At 39.8% G+C, this 17,455-nt stretch overlaps 2 protein-coding genes across 2 annotated transcripts; both read right to left on the reverse strand.

Moving 5' to 3' along the window:
* Positions 1-24: 24 nt before the first annotated feature.
* copg2 (COPI coat complex subunit gamma 2) lies at positions 25-11,696 on the reverse strand. The gene is made up of 24 exons (XM_085386471.1): positions 11,546-11,696; positions 10,923-10,975; positions 10,718-10,798; positions 10,550-10,621; positions 10,382-10,461; positions 6,939-7,014; positions 6,729-6,821; positions 6,491-6,577; positions 6,191-6,348; positions 5,956-6,089; positions 5,776-5,843; positions 5,401-5,589; positions 3,635-3,730; positions 3,240-3,483; positions 2,990-3,065; positions 2,764-2,867; positions 2,536-2,661; positions 2,372-2,440; positions 2,065-2,246; positions 1,838-1,967; positions 1,659-1,756; positions 1,172-1,310; positions 970-1,068; positions 25-383 (listed from the first exon to the last, which is right to left on the reverse strand). The coding sequence occupies exons 1-24, from the start codon at positions 11,580-11,582 to the stop codon at positions 253-255; spliced, it is 2,622 nt and encodes an 873-aa protein (XP_085242597.1). The 5' UTR covers positions 11,583-11,696; the 3' UTR covers positions 25-252.
* Positions 11,697-14,742: 3,046 nt separating this feature from the next.
* Positions 14,743-15,923, reverse strand: ucn3l (urocortin 3, like). The gene is made up of 2 exons (XM_085387335.1): positions 15,756-15,923; positions 14,743-15,429 (listed from the first exon to the last, which is right to left on the reverse strand). The coding sequence occupies exon 2, from the start codon at positions 15,417-15,419 to the stop codon at positions 14,934-14,936; it is 486 nt and encodes a 161-aa protein (XP_085243461.1). The 5' UTR covers positions 15,420-15,429; positions 15,756-15,923; the 3' UTR covers positions 14,743-14,933.
* Positions 15,924-17,455: the final 1,532 nt, after the last annotated feature.

Genomic DNA, 17,455 nt, shown 5'->3' on the forward strand with positions numbered 1-17,455 from the left:
CTGGAATAAATTAAGCAGCCAGAACTTGGACAGTCATGATTTATTGTAGTTTTGACAGATAACAAAACATGAGGACCAGCAGAAAATATAAAGAAACAGCGAGAGAACACTTTTTAGTTTATACACTAGAAGTAATAAAACATTCATGAAATAGAATTTCAGATCTGTGAAGAACTAAGTGATGTTTCAGGTGGTTGAACAGGGATGAAAGGTCTTCTTGTCGCGTTGGCACAAAGCTGTATGACGACCATTTTAACCCACCGAAGCCAAGATGACATCGACGACGTTCTCGTCTCCGCTACGAACCGTCACCTGCATGGTGACGCCGTCGGCCAGCGCGAGCCGAGCCCGAACCAGCACGTCGTGACCGCCGCGAAACACACCTTAGAGTGAGAGTGGAAAAGTTTTTACTCACAACATATACACATATTTACAGTATTTCTGTGAAGGTTCTCAGTCATCCAGGTCATCGTAGTCAAAGGAGCTTGGAAAGAAAAGCGTCTGGACTTCTTTAGGTTGCTTGAAGATGTTTCACCTCTCATCCGAGAAGCTTCTTCAGTTCTAAGGGTCAAATGGTGGGGAGTCCCAGATTTAAACCCAGTGGGAGTTTCCCCCCAAAGAGGGACAAAAGGACCCCCTGATGATCCTCTACCTAATCACATGAGCCAAGGTGTGAAAGCGGGTGTGGGTCCCAATCAGCCAGGGTTTCGGGTGAGCTCATTGTGAAACCTGGCCCCCACCTTATATGTGATTTCCTGAGGTCAGATGGCCCAGGATGTGAGTGGGTGTTAAGGCGTCTAGGAAGGGATCTCAAAACTGGATTATAGATGAAGAAGCTGAAGAAGCTTCTCGGATGAGAGGTGAAACGTCTTCAAGCAACTCAAAGAAATTTACAGTATTAATATTTTATAGATCAAGTTGAAGTTAAACTTGCATACAGTTATCAATATCCTGATATCAGACACTCACCAGCAAGGAAGAGGACGTGTGAGTTCTTATTTTCAGGAACTTTGTCGGAGCGCTCACATGGCTGCATTCCCAGGAAGTTGATAATGTTACCCACCGCCTCTGCACACAAAAAAGTTTCACGACAGTGGTTTAGGTCAGTTTATCCTATACATGCTAACTAAATAAAGGTTATATTACAAAATTAACTTCTAATTGTCCGTACCATCCAGAGTTCGTACAGATGCCAGGGCAAAAGTTTCTTCCTTCTCAAATTCGTCTCCTACTTCTTCCCACGCTGCTCCGAAATTTGGTTTCAGAACCTTCTGGATGTGGTCTGCAACCGTTACCTCTAGATCCTCCAACTAAAGAAAGTCGCCCAAAACAAAGGAAGAGGTTTAGTTTGATGCTAAAACATGTTAACCGCCAACGCTACCCGTCCGCCTCCTCGTACACACCTATGGTATCAATTTCAAAACCCTCGTTCACGATTTTCAGAAAACCTGACCCCTTACCTTCACCTTGAGATCGAGGTCACTGAGATTTAAACTTGTCCAAGATTTTTAGTAGATACACCTGTGGTATCGATTTGAAGCTGCCTCATTTTTGCGTTAATGCATTCACACGTCAGGCAGCAGGATAATAAAAATACTCCTGCCTTTTTACAGCTGAAGGGCAAATATAAATAAAGTCACACATTTTCTATTACATACCACATATTCATCATCATAACCGTCATCGTCAGGCTCTCCTGTGTTGGGGTCGCAGTCCCTCACCAGGTACTTCATAGTACAGCTGAACGTACAAGACACTGCGAACAGACAGGAAGCATAAATCACCCAAACTTGGCATTTAAGCAGCTTAAACACTGGTGATGTCTGAATGTTCGTACCAGCTGTGGGGTCGTCATCGGGAAGCCGGATCAAAGTGTAACAAGAACCAGGCTGACTGTATGGGAGGCTTGGGGCAGGGACACAGTGTACGACCTCATAGGCCTCCGAGGGCTCCATCTGCACCACCACCTAGAAGAAAGAATCAAACATATTCACATGTTTCATATGCTGATATGTTTAAAAACATTATTAAACTTCAGGTAGTTGTGAAACAAAACTGCGGTACCTTCTGCAGCAGCTGGTCGTTTAGAGTGTTCGTGCAGTCGAACTGGAACACCATGTGTCCGGCGAACGTGTGTTTGATGCAGCGCACCACGTATTCAGTCTCAGCCTCCGTCAGCTGCACCGGCTCCGAAGACTTGAACAGCGGGCCGAGACCCTGGAATTCTGGGATGGCCGCAAGTTGTTCTGGCAATGATGTGAACAAAAACAGATGTAAGACGAAGCAGGGATTTTATCAGCTACATCGAAATGACCACAAAGGTGAACGCACATCTCCAATCATCGCAAAACAACAGATGCTGTTCATTTACCCTGATAAATGTCCTGGCGTGATGGGGCCAGCTTTTCTGGAAGCTTGCTTGTAGCGACTGGGGCGATTTCTGAGCGGACAAATAAAATTGTTCTTAAAGATCTGATTCCTGAACGTGACAGTTTCTCGGTTACTAAAAAAATAAACAAATCCCTGTGGTCGTACCCGTTTTCTGCTCTGTGATTGGAGCAGTGGCCAGAGGGACTGTCTTCATATCAAAAGGTTTCTCTGAGGGCTCCAAGGTGTACTGGTGGAGGGACTTCTCCAAACCAGGAATGGAAACAGAAAGTCCTGAAACACACATACAAGGAGACTCAGCACATCACCTGCTGAGTGCTTGACAAACAAACTGCCTTGACGGCTCTTTTATTTTGAAAACCAACTGCAATTTACCATTAAAGATGTAGGCAGCATTCAGAGCCTTCTGCTTCTGCTGGAGCACGTTCATGTAGAAAGTAGCTCTGTCGCGCACCTCATCATCACTGTCCATCATACACCTGTGCAAACAGAGCTGTGTTAAAAATTATACCGCACTGACACACAAAGAGTTTATCCACTGTGTACTTTCAAAAGTGCACACACGCGCACACACATACACTCAAACAAAACCAATGAATACCTCTGCAAAAGAACCAGGACACTTGGCAGCAGATCATCATTCTGAGCTCCAAATTTAGCCAAAGCGCTGACAGCAGCTAAAAGTGGAGCATGACACAAACAAATGTTTTATCTCGTTAGTAAATAGCCTAAAAAAAAAATTGGAAGAAAATTAACTAAAGCTGCCAAAATAAGAAGTATCAGCCTCTGCCTATGGATGTTACAGATTTAAGGTCAAACTTCTGGGGTGCATGCTCTCCTACTCGTCTCACCTGCACGGACAGCCTCACTCTCCAGCACCACTCGGTTGAAAATAAAGCGAATGTACTTGGAGGGCTGCGGGGTGCGTGGACCCTCTTTACCCATCAGGTGCAGGATCTTTGTGGCAAGCACAGTGTGCTCGCAGTCCTCGATAAACTCGCACAGATGGGCCAAGCCCGTCTCTTTGCTCTCAGGGTTCTCCTCGATGATGCTGATGATGCAGTCCACGATGGCCCGCTTGTACTCAAATCCACCCTGCAGGGAGAGAAGAGGTTTACAAAAAAATATTATTACAGTGACTCATTGTAGTATGCAGATTCTATATCTGTTATAAAAAAAACAAACACACAAGAAAACTCAAAAAGTCAAATGCCCAATGTAGACAATACACTTTTATATGACTTACATCATCTCTGAGCATGTTGGACAAGAAGTTCATCATGACGCTGTGCTTCCTGGGATACTTCTGGCAGAGAGCACTGATGGCCTGCACCACAACCACCTGAAATAAAAACACACATTTAGGACATCAGAAATCAGAACAAAGGTAATGGGATTTGTTTTTAAGTAGGAGCAAAGCACTAAAACTCATTTTAAAAATTGATCTTTTTTCTCCCAAAAGAAGCTAATATCCAGTTGTAATACCACAATGACACTTTTCATCTACAACCTGCATGTTTTCATGGCTGGTTTCCATAATATTGCGATTTTTTGTGTGGCAATATTATATCGATACAGGGACACCAAATATCGATGTGTTATTTTAGAAAACGCAAACGCAAATTCAGTACTATAAAATCAACTGCTTATTTACTCCACCTGATGGTGCTGTTCAGGTTTTTTCTAGTGACCTTCAGCGTAGAGGAAGAAGTTGATAAAGACAGCGATATTGGAAAAAGAAATCAACAAAGCACAGCGAAAATTTAACCCAAAGGTATGAGCTTATTTTGGATTTCCTAACCAGGACAGGACAAAGGGCACTGATGGCATTTAACCCTTTAAGACCTACCATAGAACCAAGTCCGCCAGAGCTTATATTATATGTTTACATGTTGCAGAGCCATTTTTGGGAGCATTTCACGTTGCTATACATCAATACAACCATTACAGCCTAAATTTTAATAATATGCATGCATTAAGTGCATAGTAATGACATAAATTGCAAAAAGTGCAATAAACTACAAAAAAAATTGAAAATCGTTTTTGTTTTTTTAACATATATTTCTAATTAGAGAAATTTAAGAGGCTTATCCCTCAAAACTGTAAATACAAAAAAGTTGCACAAAATAGTTTCCCACCACACAAAATTTATTTTGAGTGTCTTCATAGTTTTATTTTTGAAATACACCAATTTCTATACACTGCAGGAAAAACAAAAATAAATATTATAGTGCAAATTTGCAAAAAAGCAGCATATGCATCAAAATAAACTATTTCCAGCAGTGCAATTTGAGTCCTAAGCATCCCAGAAACGACACAGAAAGTCATAAAGTCAAACATAACTTTTAAAAACACCAGTATAGGCTCATGAGGCCTTGATGGTAAAAAACTACATTTCCGCGAAAATGACGTCACTTCCGGTTTCGGGCAGGTCATGGCGGACATGCGACAGTTCGTGCTGATGGACGTAGGAAGTGTTACAAACAGCTGATCGGATCGGCAAAGCGTGTTTCTGGAATATTATGGTTTTGTTGCTGCAAGTGCTTTTTATGCAGTTTTTGCAAAGCTATATGTGGAAGGAAACTGTGACTTAGGACAAGCTGATGGCATAAGGATGTAAGTACAACTCCTCCGGCTTCATATGCAAAATAAATTATTGCGTTAGCTCATGTGGTTGCAGTGCTACCGGGATTTAAAAATAGCTACGCAAAACGGAGCGTGCCCACTCTGACCGGTTTTAAAGGGTTAAAAGCACCAGACAGCAATAACATTTTCTGGAACTGCTACAAACACGAGGGGTCGTCTCATCTGCCACCATCCTGCGACAACATTAGCAAGGAATGGCAAAGCTAGCAGAAACAATATATCCCAATATAACTTATATATACTCAGCATATTGCAGTTGTTTAAAATTGCAATAATATTGTATAGTGATTAAGCCATTGAGAAAATATTGTAGAACTTTGTGCCTGAGAATATTTATGTGCATTATTTAAAACAAAAGCGCCTGACCTTGAACTCATCTGAGATCTCTGAGACAAAAGAGGAGATCTGCTTCATGAGCCGATCCACGCTGCTCTCACTGCCAGTCTTCAGAAGAGTGGTGATGGCTAGCGTGGCAATGCTGCGGTTAGAATCGGTGATCAGGTTCTCAAGGTCCAGGTTGCACGCAGTCACGGCTGATGGATGCTTCATGGCCACCTAGTGGACACAAAGGAAATATTAATGTAGTTATACTACATCCAGAGTTATGTTTTTAATTGTAATAGGTTATTTTTATGTTGCTGTGATTAAACAACTCATGGCTGTTTATGCATCAGTGTTTGGTACTTAAACCTTCCTTAAAAAACAAGCCATATTTTGCAGGAAGGGAGTGTGCAGCTGTACCTTATTGAGGGTCCTGACAGCAGCGTATCTTAATGCAGCTTTAGGAGAGCTGCAGAAGAGCTGCAACACTGCAGGAAGATATACATTTAAAATGAGATTGATGCAGTAAGACAAAAATTGCTCATTTACAATATAAACTTTTTAGCACATTTATGAATAATATGTGAGTAAACTAGTAACCTGACACAGCAGGGGCCAGCTCCCTGGCAGTGCAGTTGGGCATATGGACAATAGCAGAAGCAGCCTCATACACCACCATCTCATTCTTGTTCCTCAGGCAGCTCTCGATGAAGTCAAACAAGGGGCTGTCATGACTGTAAATACGAGGATAAAACCCATGTCAACATGACATCAAGACTGAAATTTAGTATGCCCACATATCTTTTGTGTATCAAACTGCTGCTGGTCTACTCACCCTCCCTCTGTCTCGTCCAGCAGTTTACTTGCAATCCGGATGAGCATGCAGTAGGCAAAGGGAGACTTAAGACCAGACTTGGTGAACTTGTTGAGCATCTTGGTCACAGCGAGGCGGTCATTCTTCCTGAGGTGATACAACAGGCCCAGGGCGTGGTACTAGAGAACAGGACACAAATAAGCAGCCACTTTAAACTAATTTCTATTCAGGAATAATATTCACTATTCTCAATATTAACCAAATGAAGCAAACCGCACTAGAAAACATTAATTCTGTAGTTTTTCTTCTGTTCCTACCCACCTGAACCATGATGTTGTCACTGGAAGCAGCCTCCTGGGCTTCATTCACCCAGCGCTTCACCACATCATAGCTCATCTTCACCATGTGCTGAAGAATTGAAGTGGAAAGAACATTATAGTCCACCATGAAGGAAGTGAATAACAAACTTTTAATTGTGTAGAAATGTCAGAAAAATCTCAAAAGAGATTTTTTCTGAGAATAACACTGAAAGAAAAAAAAAAAAGAGCCCAATTCATACCAGCGAGGAGACCAAAGCTGAACTGGACACACTGGGAACCTTGTCAACAATAGCCTGCTTCATGTATCTCTCAATAGCCTGCAGCATGGTCGTCTGTGGGAAAGACCGAAAAATTAAAAGATGCTTCAGTTTCTTACCTTAAAAACATGACATTAATAAGAAAAGACAAAAGCAATTTCCTCTTCTGAACAGAAATTAAGCAGCACTCACATCTGTAATCCTGCAGAGAGCTCTAATGGCAGGTCCTCTGTATACATCCTCCTTCCCAGTCATGTCTTTGGTCAAGCTATAAAATACCAGGCAAGAAATAAATAAAGACACTAGAATGCCAAAAGAAAAAGCACACTATTGCAAAAATCATAATTTTCTTTGCAAACAACTTTAAGATATTGTTCTCATCAGACTTTATACCATCAAATATTCCATTTTGCTAGTAATAATGGTTAAGAGGTGCACTGCTAGTACAACTATAAAACTGGTGTGCAAATACTTTTTGCTTATTTTTACTCTTCTGTTTTATTTGAGAAATAAGAAATCAGTATGTACATAAATGTATACATAAAAGCTAGGGGTGCAACGATACACAAAATTCACGGTTCGGTTCGATACTTTGGTGTCACGGTTCGATATTTTTTCGATACAAAAAAATGTTCATGCCTTCTTAATTTGTCATTTATTAAAATTATAAATATATATTTTAACTCAAAAGTACAGTTTTTAAATTTAACCCTAACCCTTGTGCGTGTTTCTTATTTTGACAGCGAATGCGCACCTGCGGACCACTTATGTGCAGCCCTGGTTATTTAGCTCGTCATATTGCAGCCACAGAAATTATTTTGTCCATGAAACCATAAAGCTGCACTTTCTTTTTGCCTTATAGTCTGATTTGTCATAACTTCTCCGTTTTGTGGTAAGCTTTTCTTTGGCTGTCACTTCTTCACCCTGACCTGTCTTATTTGGCTCAGCAGAACTAAAATATATATCTGTCTGTGAAGGTTCTCAGTCATCCAGGTCATCATAGTCAAATATAAATCCTGCTGCTTTTACACACGCACTCACATAAGCTCAGCGATTCTCTGCGCGATCAACCTCTCACATGTTTAAGCTTGCTGCGGGAGATTTCACTTGTCATTAGGGCTGCTCGATTATGGCAAAAATGATAATCACGATTATTTTCACTGAAATTGAGATCACGATTATTTGACGATATTTATTTCGTCCGCCAGAGCTTTTTTTTTTTTTTTTTTTTTTTTTTTTTTTTTTACATGCTGTAGTGCCATTTGTGGGAGCATTTCACGTTGCTATACATCAATACAACTGTTATAGCCCATATTTTAAAAATGTGTATGTATTAAGTCCATAGTAACTACATTAATTGCAAAAAAGTGCAATAAACTACAAAAAAAATTGAAAATCGTTTTTGTTTTTACATATATATATTTCTACTTGGAGAAATTTAAGAGGTTTATCCCTCAAAGCTTTAAATACAAAAAAGTTGCAAAAAATAGTTTACAACAACAGGAAATTTATTTTGAGTGTCTTCATAGTTTTTATAGAGATACAGCAATTTTTATATACTGCAGGAAAAACAAAAAAACAATCCTATGATGCAAATTTGCAAAGAATGTGCATGTGCATCAAAATAAACTATTTCCAGCAGTGCAATTCGAGTTCTAAGGCCTACAAGTAAAAAACTACATTTTCCGCGAAAATGACGTCACTTGCGATAGTTCGCGTTGACGTCTTTTTCAATGTGGGAAGTGTTAAGAACAGCTGATCGGATCGGCAAAGCTGTTTCTGGAATATTATGTTTTTGTTCCTGCAAGCGCTTTTTATGCAATTTTTGCAAAGCTATATGTGGAAGGAAACCGTGACCTAGGACAAGCTGATGGCATAAGATGTAAGTACAACTCCTCCGATTTCATATGGAAAAAAAATTATTGTGCTAGCTTAGCGGTTCAGGTTCTACAGGGATTTAAAAATAGTTATACAAAACGAGGATGCTGCTCTGACCGGCTTTAAAGGTTTAACAATAACAATGTATTGAATAATGACTTTAAAAAATAATATAAAATAGTGTGCAAATACTGATAACAGTGCAAATGTTTGCAATATAAGAAATAAATGAAAAATGTGAACTTTGCAGTGTTGCTCTGTGGTGCAGCTACGACACCATAGCAAAGTTTACACACTGTGTCTACTTGATCCACGTCTGACTCCGCGAACCCATAATGTTTCCACACCACTGAAGTTTTTTTTCTTTACCTCTCTTTTCAACCAACGGCAGTCCACTCCTCTCCAAATAACTTCTGCTTAGCTTTCCGAGCTTCCCTCGGGTCCTCTTAATTGTTGTGACGCGTGTTCGAAATGCAGAGCAGTGCGCTTGATTTGCCACACGGAGCAGCGCGAGAGTAAAGCATGAGGGAGGGGCTAATAATCGGCTCAGTCATTTTTAATGATCGTTGAAAGCCCAGATCGTAATCGTGATTAAAATTCGATTAATTGAGCAGCCCTACTTGTCATGTTTGCATAGTAAGCTAACGATTAATAAGACGATGTCAGAGGAATTGGTGCACAAATTATCATCACTCACAGATCAGTGCTGTCGCTCTCTATACACAGTTTGCACGATTGCAAAGTGAAAGCAAAAAAACGAGCGCAAATTCAAACGCGATTTCAATATGTCACATATTGACAGTGGCTCACTGATGCCAATGACATAATTATTACCCAGCTACATTTCTGAAAGAATGCAAAAGCATTGACACATATTTTTTCTTCCTACAATAGCCCAACGGGCAGGGAAGAGATAGATTTTGGTAGCCCGACTGAAAAAAATCGCTAGCCCCAGGACGTCGGGCTAGCGATATTGCGAGCCCTGTATCTGATTGAGGAATCACTCATCTTTGGAAAAGAGAGTTTATTACAGAGAAATGGCTCTTTCCAAAATAAAAGCTATACTATCCGCTTCTTCTGGGCTATATTCTCAGCAGCATAAGGAGAATCATGTGCTAACAGCTGTCTAAATGACTCGGCTAAAGTTAGTAGCATGCTTGTTGTTTTTGTCTTTGCACTAGGATGATGTCGGCGTAAATGTAAACTAGTGTTCCCACTAGTGCTTTCAGGTTAATCTCGTTGAAATGACCTTAACGCCACAACACGGCAAATCTCCATTAACGAGCTACCGCCGATCGCCCCGTGCGTGGGGCTAGACGGCCAACACGTTAACGAGCTAACTGCGCTAACACACTAGTTCCCACCAATGTAATTAAGCATTGCATGGCACATCCAACATACTGTTTTACTTTAGTCCATGACTCGCTTACCTTCAGGGTCATACGTCACATGAAAACCAAAATAATTCCAAACACCACATCTGAATGAGGGTGGGGGAGGTGCCCTGCGCTCTTCCTCCTGACTATGCTGTCTGTGTTGAGCGCTCAGTGGATCTGCGCTCGACAGTGCAGCCTAGGCGGAGTAGTCGAACGCAGATTCACTGAGCGCTCAACACAGACAGCATCGTCAGAAGGAAAGTTGATAAAATAAATTACAAATGTTGTATTGTTCGATACATATGCGTACCGAACCGAAAGCACTGTATCGAACGGTTCAATATCGTTGCACCCCTAATAAAAGCCATTTAATGAACAAACCTGCTAGTGACGATGATGACATCCTCAGAGATGTTGGCCATCTCTTTGATAGTTAGATAGCACATCCTCCTCAAAGTTTGCTAGAAGAGAAATAGCATAAATCTGAATTAATTAAAAAGAAATGCTTAGCCAGTTAATTAGAGATCAAATGAATAGGGGACCTCTTACATCATTGGACTGAAAGAGCCTGGTCATTGCAAAGAAAGCCTCAGTGGCCTCTGTGGTCCCAAAATGCTCCCCCTGTGTGAACAAAGATATGAGAATGAGAGAAGATGGTGTCATGAACTCAAAGCCATACAGACAGCATAGTTTGTCTACCTTTTTTTTTTTTTTTACCTGGTTGAGGAGATAGATAATCTTGGTGAGAATGTGGAGGCATCTTCTTGGATTAATGGGAGTCTCATTGAAGATGCGAGCCTGTAAACAAAAAACACACTTTTTATTTCAGTACACTGAATATTCTTTTCTTTGGTCCGTTTTTTTTTCTTTGTTTATTGTGAGCGAGGAACACGTTTTCAACAGCACTGATCTTAGGCTTTACCTCCTGCAAGACCGCACTCTTCTCCAGGTGCTGGAAAGGGTTTGAGCCACTTCCTAATGAGTTGAAATAGTTGTGTTAGAAAAATAATCCATTAAAACTTTACTGAACCTTATTCAAAGCAAACACATATATGAAGGGGTAGAGAAGAAATGGGCAATGAGAAACCAATAAGATAGAATCAATCCTGCTTTATATTCATTTGATCTTCTTATTAGCGTATGTTAGCTTGTGGATATCTGCAAATATCCAAACAGTCTTCCTTAACGTCAACAGAAACTGGTACAACTTCCACTCATATAAATTGGACTTGGGAGAGAAATGACAACATCCAGCTGACGATGCTAATACGGTCGGCTAACGCTGAACTACAGAAAACCGATGTTTTAGTAGCTGTGGATTTAAATGCAACGTCAACTCAGTTTTTGACACTCTCTTTAAACCATTATCTTAATCATACGTTTGTTTGCAAACCACATTTATCGCTCAAGGTAGCTGACAGGTAGCGTAGGTTTACCTAGCTAGTGAGCTAACAGGCTAGCACCGCTTTAGCTTCCACAACATAAAGTCCAATCAAGACTATTCAACGGTAACAACCGTTTAAAATTACAATTCTGCAGTCTTACCAGACTCCTCGTCTTTCTTATCAAATTTTTTAATCATTTTGAAAGCGCGAAGCTGACAGATGAGGCCAAAAGCAGCTCTCAATCTCGCAACAGATGAGAAGCTACTTCCACGTAGCCGAAGTGAAAACTGACGTCCGGTGGCAACGTCCACGTCGACGGAAGACACGTCAGAATATTTCCGCGTAAGGAGCGGCAGGGGGCGCTTCTGACACATCCTGACGGTTACTCGAATTAAAAAGTCCCACGGAAACAACAATCCATGCATAATAATCCTTGTCCCAACCAAATTGCATTTAATGTATAATAATAAAAATAAGGTATAAACAAGTAAATCCAATTTTTGTTTTGATTTTGTTAACACATTTGTCTCTTGTCTCTTAAGTGATTATAAACCAATTTATTAAACATCACCGTTAAAAAACAGTAATTATTCACTGCAGGCTTTGTGCCATGACATTTGTGGAAAACCTATTTAGCTGACACAACTTGTAGACCAAAGGCCCTTTTTCAGTCCTTTTTCACATTTTGTATTTCCACAGTCTTTTCTAAGTAGATTGAGTGAGTTACTCTAACCAATGCAACCCTATAGCTATATTACCTAAAGAAAAGAAATTCATTTCAAAATTGCCGTCCCCTATTTACACAACTACATCTACCATGAACTTTCACAAGGGTTTGATCTCCTGCCTTCATAATAGTTTGATTATTATATAAATAGTGTATTTGGGCAAAGATTTGAAAAATAAATATAATACTAATATTACAAAAAACCCAACAAAAATAAATAGATTTATTTAAAAAATTGACTATTGAAACGTCAGGCAAAGTAGTTTTCAAAAGTTGCTTGAATTGATATATATTAAGTATGAAGGTGACTAATTTATTTAACAGTATTTTTAGCTACTAGAGTATTGGTAACAGGGCTGAACCAGCTACAGCACAGAACAACTAAAATATGTCATGAAAAGTTTACCTTTGTTGCCTGAACTGAATAAACACAGCAAACACAAGCTCCTTGAAGATCAATCTCAAGCTAAGCAGCTACAAACAGCATATATCATAATCAGAATGTGACGATGAGGTGCTACTTCTGCGGGTATCTCAAGTGTCACAGTATAAAAAAAAACAACAACAAAAAAGTCATTAACGTGGTAAACCAAATTCTAATTTTAGTATGAAGTAGTCAAGAATTTAGAAGAAGGTGCTGAGGTACATCACAGTAGTCATATTTGATTTAGGAGGGTAATTGCACTTGGATAAAAAGGTGTTTTTTAATGTGTTTGTCCTTGTTTTAATTTACAGGTATGTCTACCAGAGGGCAACAGGTCAAAGAGCAAGTTTCCAGGGTGAGAACTGTTTTTTTTTTACTGATTTTTCAGGTTCTTGGGTGGTATCTTACGTTTTCTATGCACGGTCAGTTATATTTTGTGCTGTTTATTAGCATCTGGACAGCCGTTATAACTGCTGCAGAGCATCATGCATACCACACTGTTCCACAGTACACCAGGATGCTTCTATAGTGATAGCGATAGAAGGTCACCACCACTTTCTAATCTATACAGTTCTTCTTCAGCGAGCTCGGGAAATGAAGGCACCACTGACCCTCCTTAACTGTAGTGTTGACAGACCAATAGGGGTCGCCACGGCAGATCATGTACCTTTCCTTCTCATTTGTTCACCTTTACTACATCTTCTTCTCTGCGGTCTCCGTGGCATCACTACTTGTACGCTTTGCATCTTCACTGTCACACCTGTCTCCTTCTCATTCACACACGTGTCCTGTTTTTTTTTCTCTCTCTTTAGGCTACCGACCGTCACAAACTAGAATGTAGCTTTCATAAATGACCACAAGAGGGCGACATTATTCTTTGTAAAGAATGGTTTTCTGGGGCAGGCGAATTCAAAATCCAGATATGCCAATTTCTTGTTTGTTTTTTGACACACGTATTGCCCAGCCACATTATTATTATTATCCATCACTGCTTATTGCAATCTCCCAACTTCAAAATCCTATCTATTTATAAATAGAAGACATAAAAGAATAGAAAGGTAGGGTGCCCTCTTGTGGTAAAGCCAAGCAATAGCAACACTAATTAAAGTTTATACCTTGAAAGTCTGTCCCTTAAGCATATGTTTGCACTGTAATGTATTACTTGCTGACAATATGAAGTGAAACATGAATATATCTATGATGAGACAAATTTGGGTGATAAAGTGTTTTCATGAAGGTGTGTGAGTCGGGCTTTAACTTTGTGAACAATGAAGTGGGGAAAAGATCTTTTCTAAGAATATATAATGAATCTCAGTGATATAGATATTGCATATAAAGAGGCAAATGTATGTCGTTACACCTGCTTTATTTGAGGAAAAATAATCCTTTATTTTGAGTATAAAAATAAGAGACATCTGATGAACACATACATTCCCATGCAATTGCATTTTACTGTATTTCATGACCTTGCAGATGATTTGTACAGTATTTTTTTTTCTCAGTGTTGTTTTTCGGCCACATTCAAAGTTCAAAACTTGAATCTGAATTCATACTTTTTTTTAAACACAAAGCTTCTTAAATAAATAAATGAAGAATGAAAAAGAAAAAAACCCCACATATCCTGGAATTAAAAAAAACATTTCTCAGGACATCAAATTATTATTAGATTATGCAACAGTGCTGCATTTTTTAATATTTATTTATATATTGCTGTAAGCAAAACCAGCTGCTTTGCTCATCGCGTCCAGTTATTTGAATTTATTGAGTCTGGGCAAAACAATCACATTAAACATTAATTTAACCGAAAAACCGAGGACGTGTTTTAGTCATTTTGTTTGTCTGCTATAACAAAGTACTTGAGAAAGTTTGTAATTTAATATAGGTGGATTATTCGCACGTACAATAAATGCATAAATAAACATATTTAATGAACTAAAAATAAATCAATCAATTACTTTTAAAAGAAGGCAGCAACAGCTAATTTATCCGCTCATATCTTCTGTAACATTTAACCTTGGTTTTAAAACATTTTTCAGTAGTTATCTACTTTTTCACAAGTTCCCTTTCCTACGAATATATATATATATATATATATATATATATATATATATATATATATATATATATATATATATATATATATATATATATATATAGTAAACGTGCCTTTGCTGTTGGAAATGGTTTCAGTGATTTGATCTGGAGAAAAGAAGGCGTGAGATTATTTCCTTTTACAGGCGAACAGCTGAATTTAAAGCCTGTGTATTATTAAACACGGCATCGTTCCCCCGGAGAAACAAATGGATGTTTACTTGGATGATAAGAGATGCTAATTTATTAGACTTTGAGAGGCCAACACTGGTCATGGCTGTCTGTTAAATGAAAGTTGTCCATGTTTCATTTCCTCCGTCCAATTTGCGCCAGCAGACGCGCGTTCTCCGCCGCCTTGGCTCGCAGGTTTTTGGCCTTGGCCACATCAAAGAGCACGTTCATGATGTTGGTCGGGACGTCCAGGGACAGGGTCAGTCTGCTCCTCCGGTCCCCTTTGTTGCTGTTGCGGAGCATCTGGCCCCTGAGCTTGGTCTGGCTCAAGAAGCGGTAGTTTGCGGGACTTGAAGTCCTTTTTTCCCGACTGGATTCAGCAGAGGAGAAAGAGGACGACGACGTGGAGGATGAGGAGGAGAGATACTCCGCGGACTGCATGAGGGACCCCCAGCCGTCCCCAGTGGAGTAACCAGGCTCAGTTTGGTCATTCCGGACCCCGAGTGCCAGCTGGTCGTCGCAGAGGAGGTCGGGGCGCGTCTGGTAGAGACGGAGGCACAGGCTGGAGGTCGGTGTGCACAGGACCGAGAACAGCAGCAGGGTCTTTAGGGACGACAGCATGCTGTGTCCTCTGGGACCAAAACAGGTGAAGAAAGCCAGAGAATATGAAGTTTTTCTCGCATCTAATCTTCAGCAACGCATGTCAGTGAATTTCATCTTCACTGAGATGCAAAAATAAACCTTACTAATATGCCCATTCTGCATATTAATAGTAAATATTAACAAGTACCCTAACAAATCTTGTTAAAATCTACTCTAAGAGTACAGGATTTAGTTTAAAGTCCGATGGATCACAAAAAGCCGGGATGTTTTTAATGTGAAGTTTAGCGCATAAAACTAAAAACAATATTTAATAAAGGTCACAAACGTGTGAGCAATAATGTTCGTGCAACTTACCACTCGTATCCTTTAGTTATAATAATACTTGTATTAAATATAGTTGGAGAGGTTAAGCAGCACTTATCCCCTCAAAGAAAGCGCAAAGAAGGCGAAATCCTCAAGTGAGGTTATTATGAGAAATCCCGATGAACCAACACTGTTTGCGGAGGTCAACAGTGCGCACAGTCTGACCAGCAGCGTCTCCTGCTCGTCCATTCCCACTGTATTCTTTTAGTAGAGCCATAAAAACGCAGCCCTACGCCAGCAACAACGTCATCCCGTTGACATTTTGGTTCGCAGTGAGCCACCCCATTGGCTGTGAAGCAATGAGGTAGATGAATGAAGAAAAAAAAAAGAAGAAAGTTGTGGCCTCCTGTTGGTGGACCGAAGGCGTCACGACTATTGAAACTTTTTTTTCTGCCTCGCATCAGACTTTAAAAAAAGTGTTTCATGTGCAGCTGCTCCACGGTAGCCTGTAAGAGTCCCAACATCTTTAAGTCATTCAGTAGCATTTGCGTGAAACTGACAGGTTTGCGGTTGATCAGCACCACGGACAGCTCCCATTGACACGTTTGTTCTCAGCTGAGCGCATTTGACGCTTATCTCAGGCGCACTTGGCAGGATATGTTTGGGTTGTGGATCAATAGTTAAATGAAATTGTCTCACATTATAATATTAGGCGTGTCTTCAGAGGTTTCCCAATTACCGCTGTTAAAGCTGCACAAAGAGCGGATCCATTTATGATTTAAATTAATTAAAAAGTAATGGTTGCAGTGATGAAAGGATGTTAAGGTAAAACAGAGAGGATAAAAAAACAATCAGACCAAATTGGGTAGAGGATGGCGATAGAAAGAACGAGGAGCCAGCACAGGTACAGAAAACCAAACATCTAAACCTGCAAGCGTAAAAACCATAGGTGGGGCTGTCACACCGTCAGCTGAAAGAGGACTGGAAAAGTTGGATTTTCTTTGAGATGCTCTGCAGCCCGGGTCCAGAGAGAAAGTGACATAGAAGGTGATTGATCTGGTTATATTCAACTATGAATGTCATTAGTTAAAGCGTATTAAACCTTATTATATAAAGGTAGAAAGCGCTCACATTACATGCACTGTTTTAGACAATATCTTTCTATAATGAATATATCATTGTATGTTCATTATAGCGAAATGTAAACCTGTAGATTCTAGAACAGGTCATAAATATAACTCTTCACTTTATCAAAGCAAATTAAAGTCCTTCAAATACAATATTGTCTCTTTAGCTCATTTTATATATTAATTTCAACAAGACGAAGAACTGAATGAAGAATAAAGGTGCAGAGTTTAAAAGTTTCCCTGCTCTTTCAGATGTCTCCATCGACATCAGTTTCACATCTATTAATAAAGAGATGAGCATTTGTTCCATTTGAAGTTTTAATAAGTTGAGTGACACCACATATAAAAACTTCTGTGCGCGATTCACAAATGTTTCTTCAAAAGAGACGGGAGATATCTGAGATTTTCTAGAGAGCACTGTGTTTTAATTACCGTTGAGTGTACACATGACACGCAGCAGAGTTGATGTACATTACAATGTCAGAATGAAAAAGAGCATACAGGGGGAGACGGCATCAAAGGGCGCTGGGTCAGGGTCTAATGAGCAACTTCACTCACCTTCATTAATATGAATGTAAGTCTTCACAGCTGGAGTAATTGCGTTCCGTGACACACGAGGCAATG

Source organism: Rhamphochromis longiceps, linkage group LG17 (assembly GCF_057381845.1).
Source record: "Rhamphochromis longiceps isolate RC_006_pf linkage group LG17, R_longiceps_female_GT1.1, whole genome shotgun sequence".
Lineage (NCBI taxonomy): Eukaryota > Metazoa > Chordata > Actinopteri > Cichliformes > Cichlidae > Rhamphochromis > Rhamphochromis longiceps.

Bases quoted from the DNA above. Each gene is read 5' to 3' on its own strand.
- ucn3l (XM_085387335.1), bottom strand. From the start codon at position 15,419: ATGCTGTCGTCCCTAAAGACCCTGCTGCTGTTCTCGGTCCTGTGCACA.
- copg2 (XM_085386471.1), bottom strand. From the start codon at position 11,582: ATGATTAAAAAATTTGATAAGAAAGACGAGGAGTCTG. The intron at 6,578-6,728 runs GTATGAATTGGG...TCAATTCTTCAG, and splicing joins CAGCTTTGGTCTCCTCGCTG to CACATGGTGAAGATGAGCTA. The intron at 5,844-5,955 runs GTTACTAGTTTA...ATCTTCCTGCAG, and splicing joins GCTGGCCCCTGCTGTGTCAG to TGTTGCAGCTCTTCTGCAGC.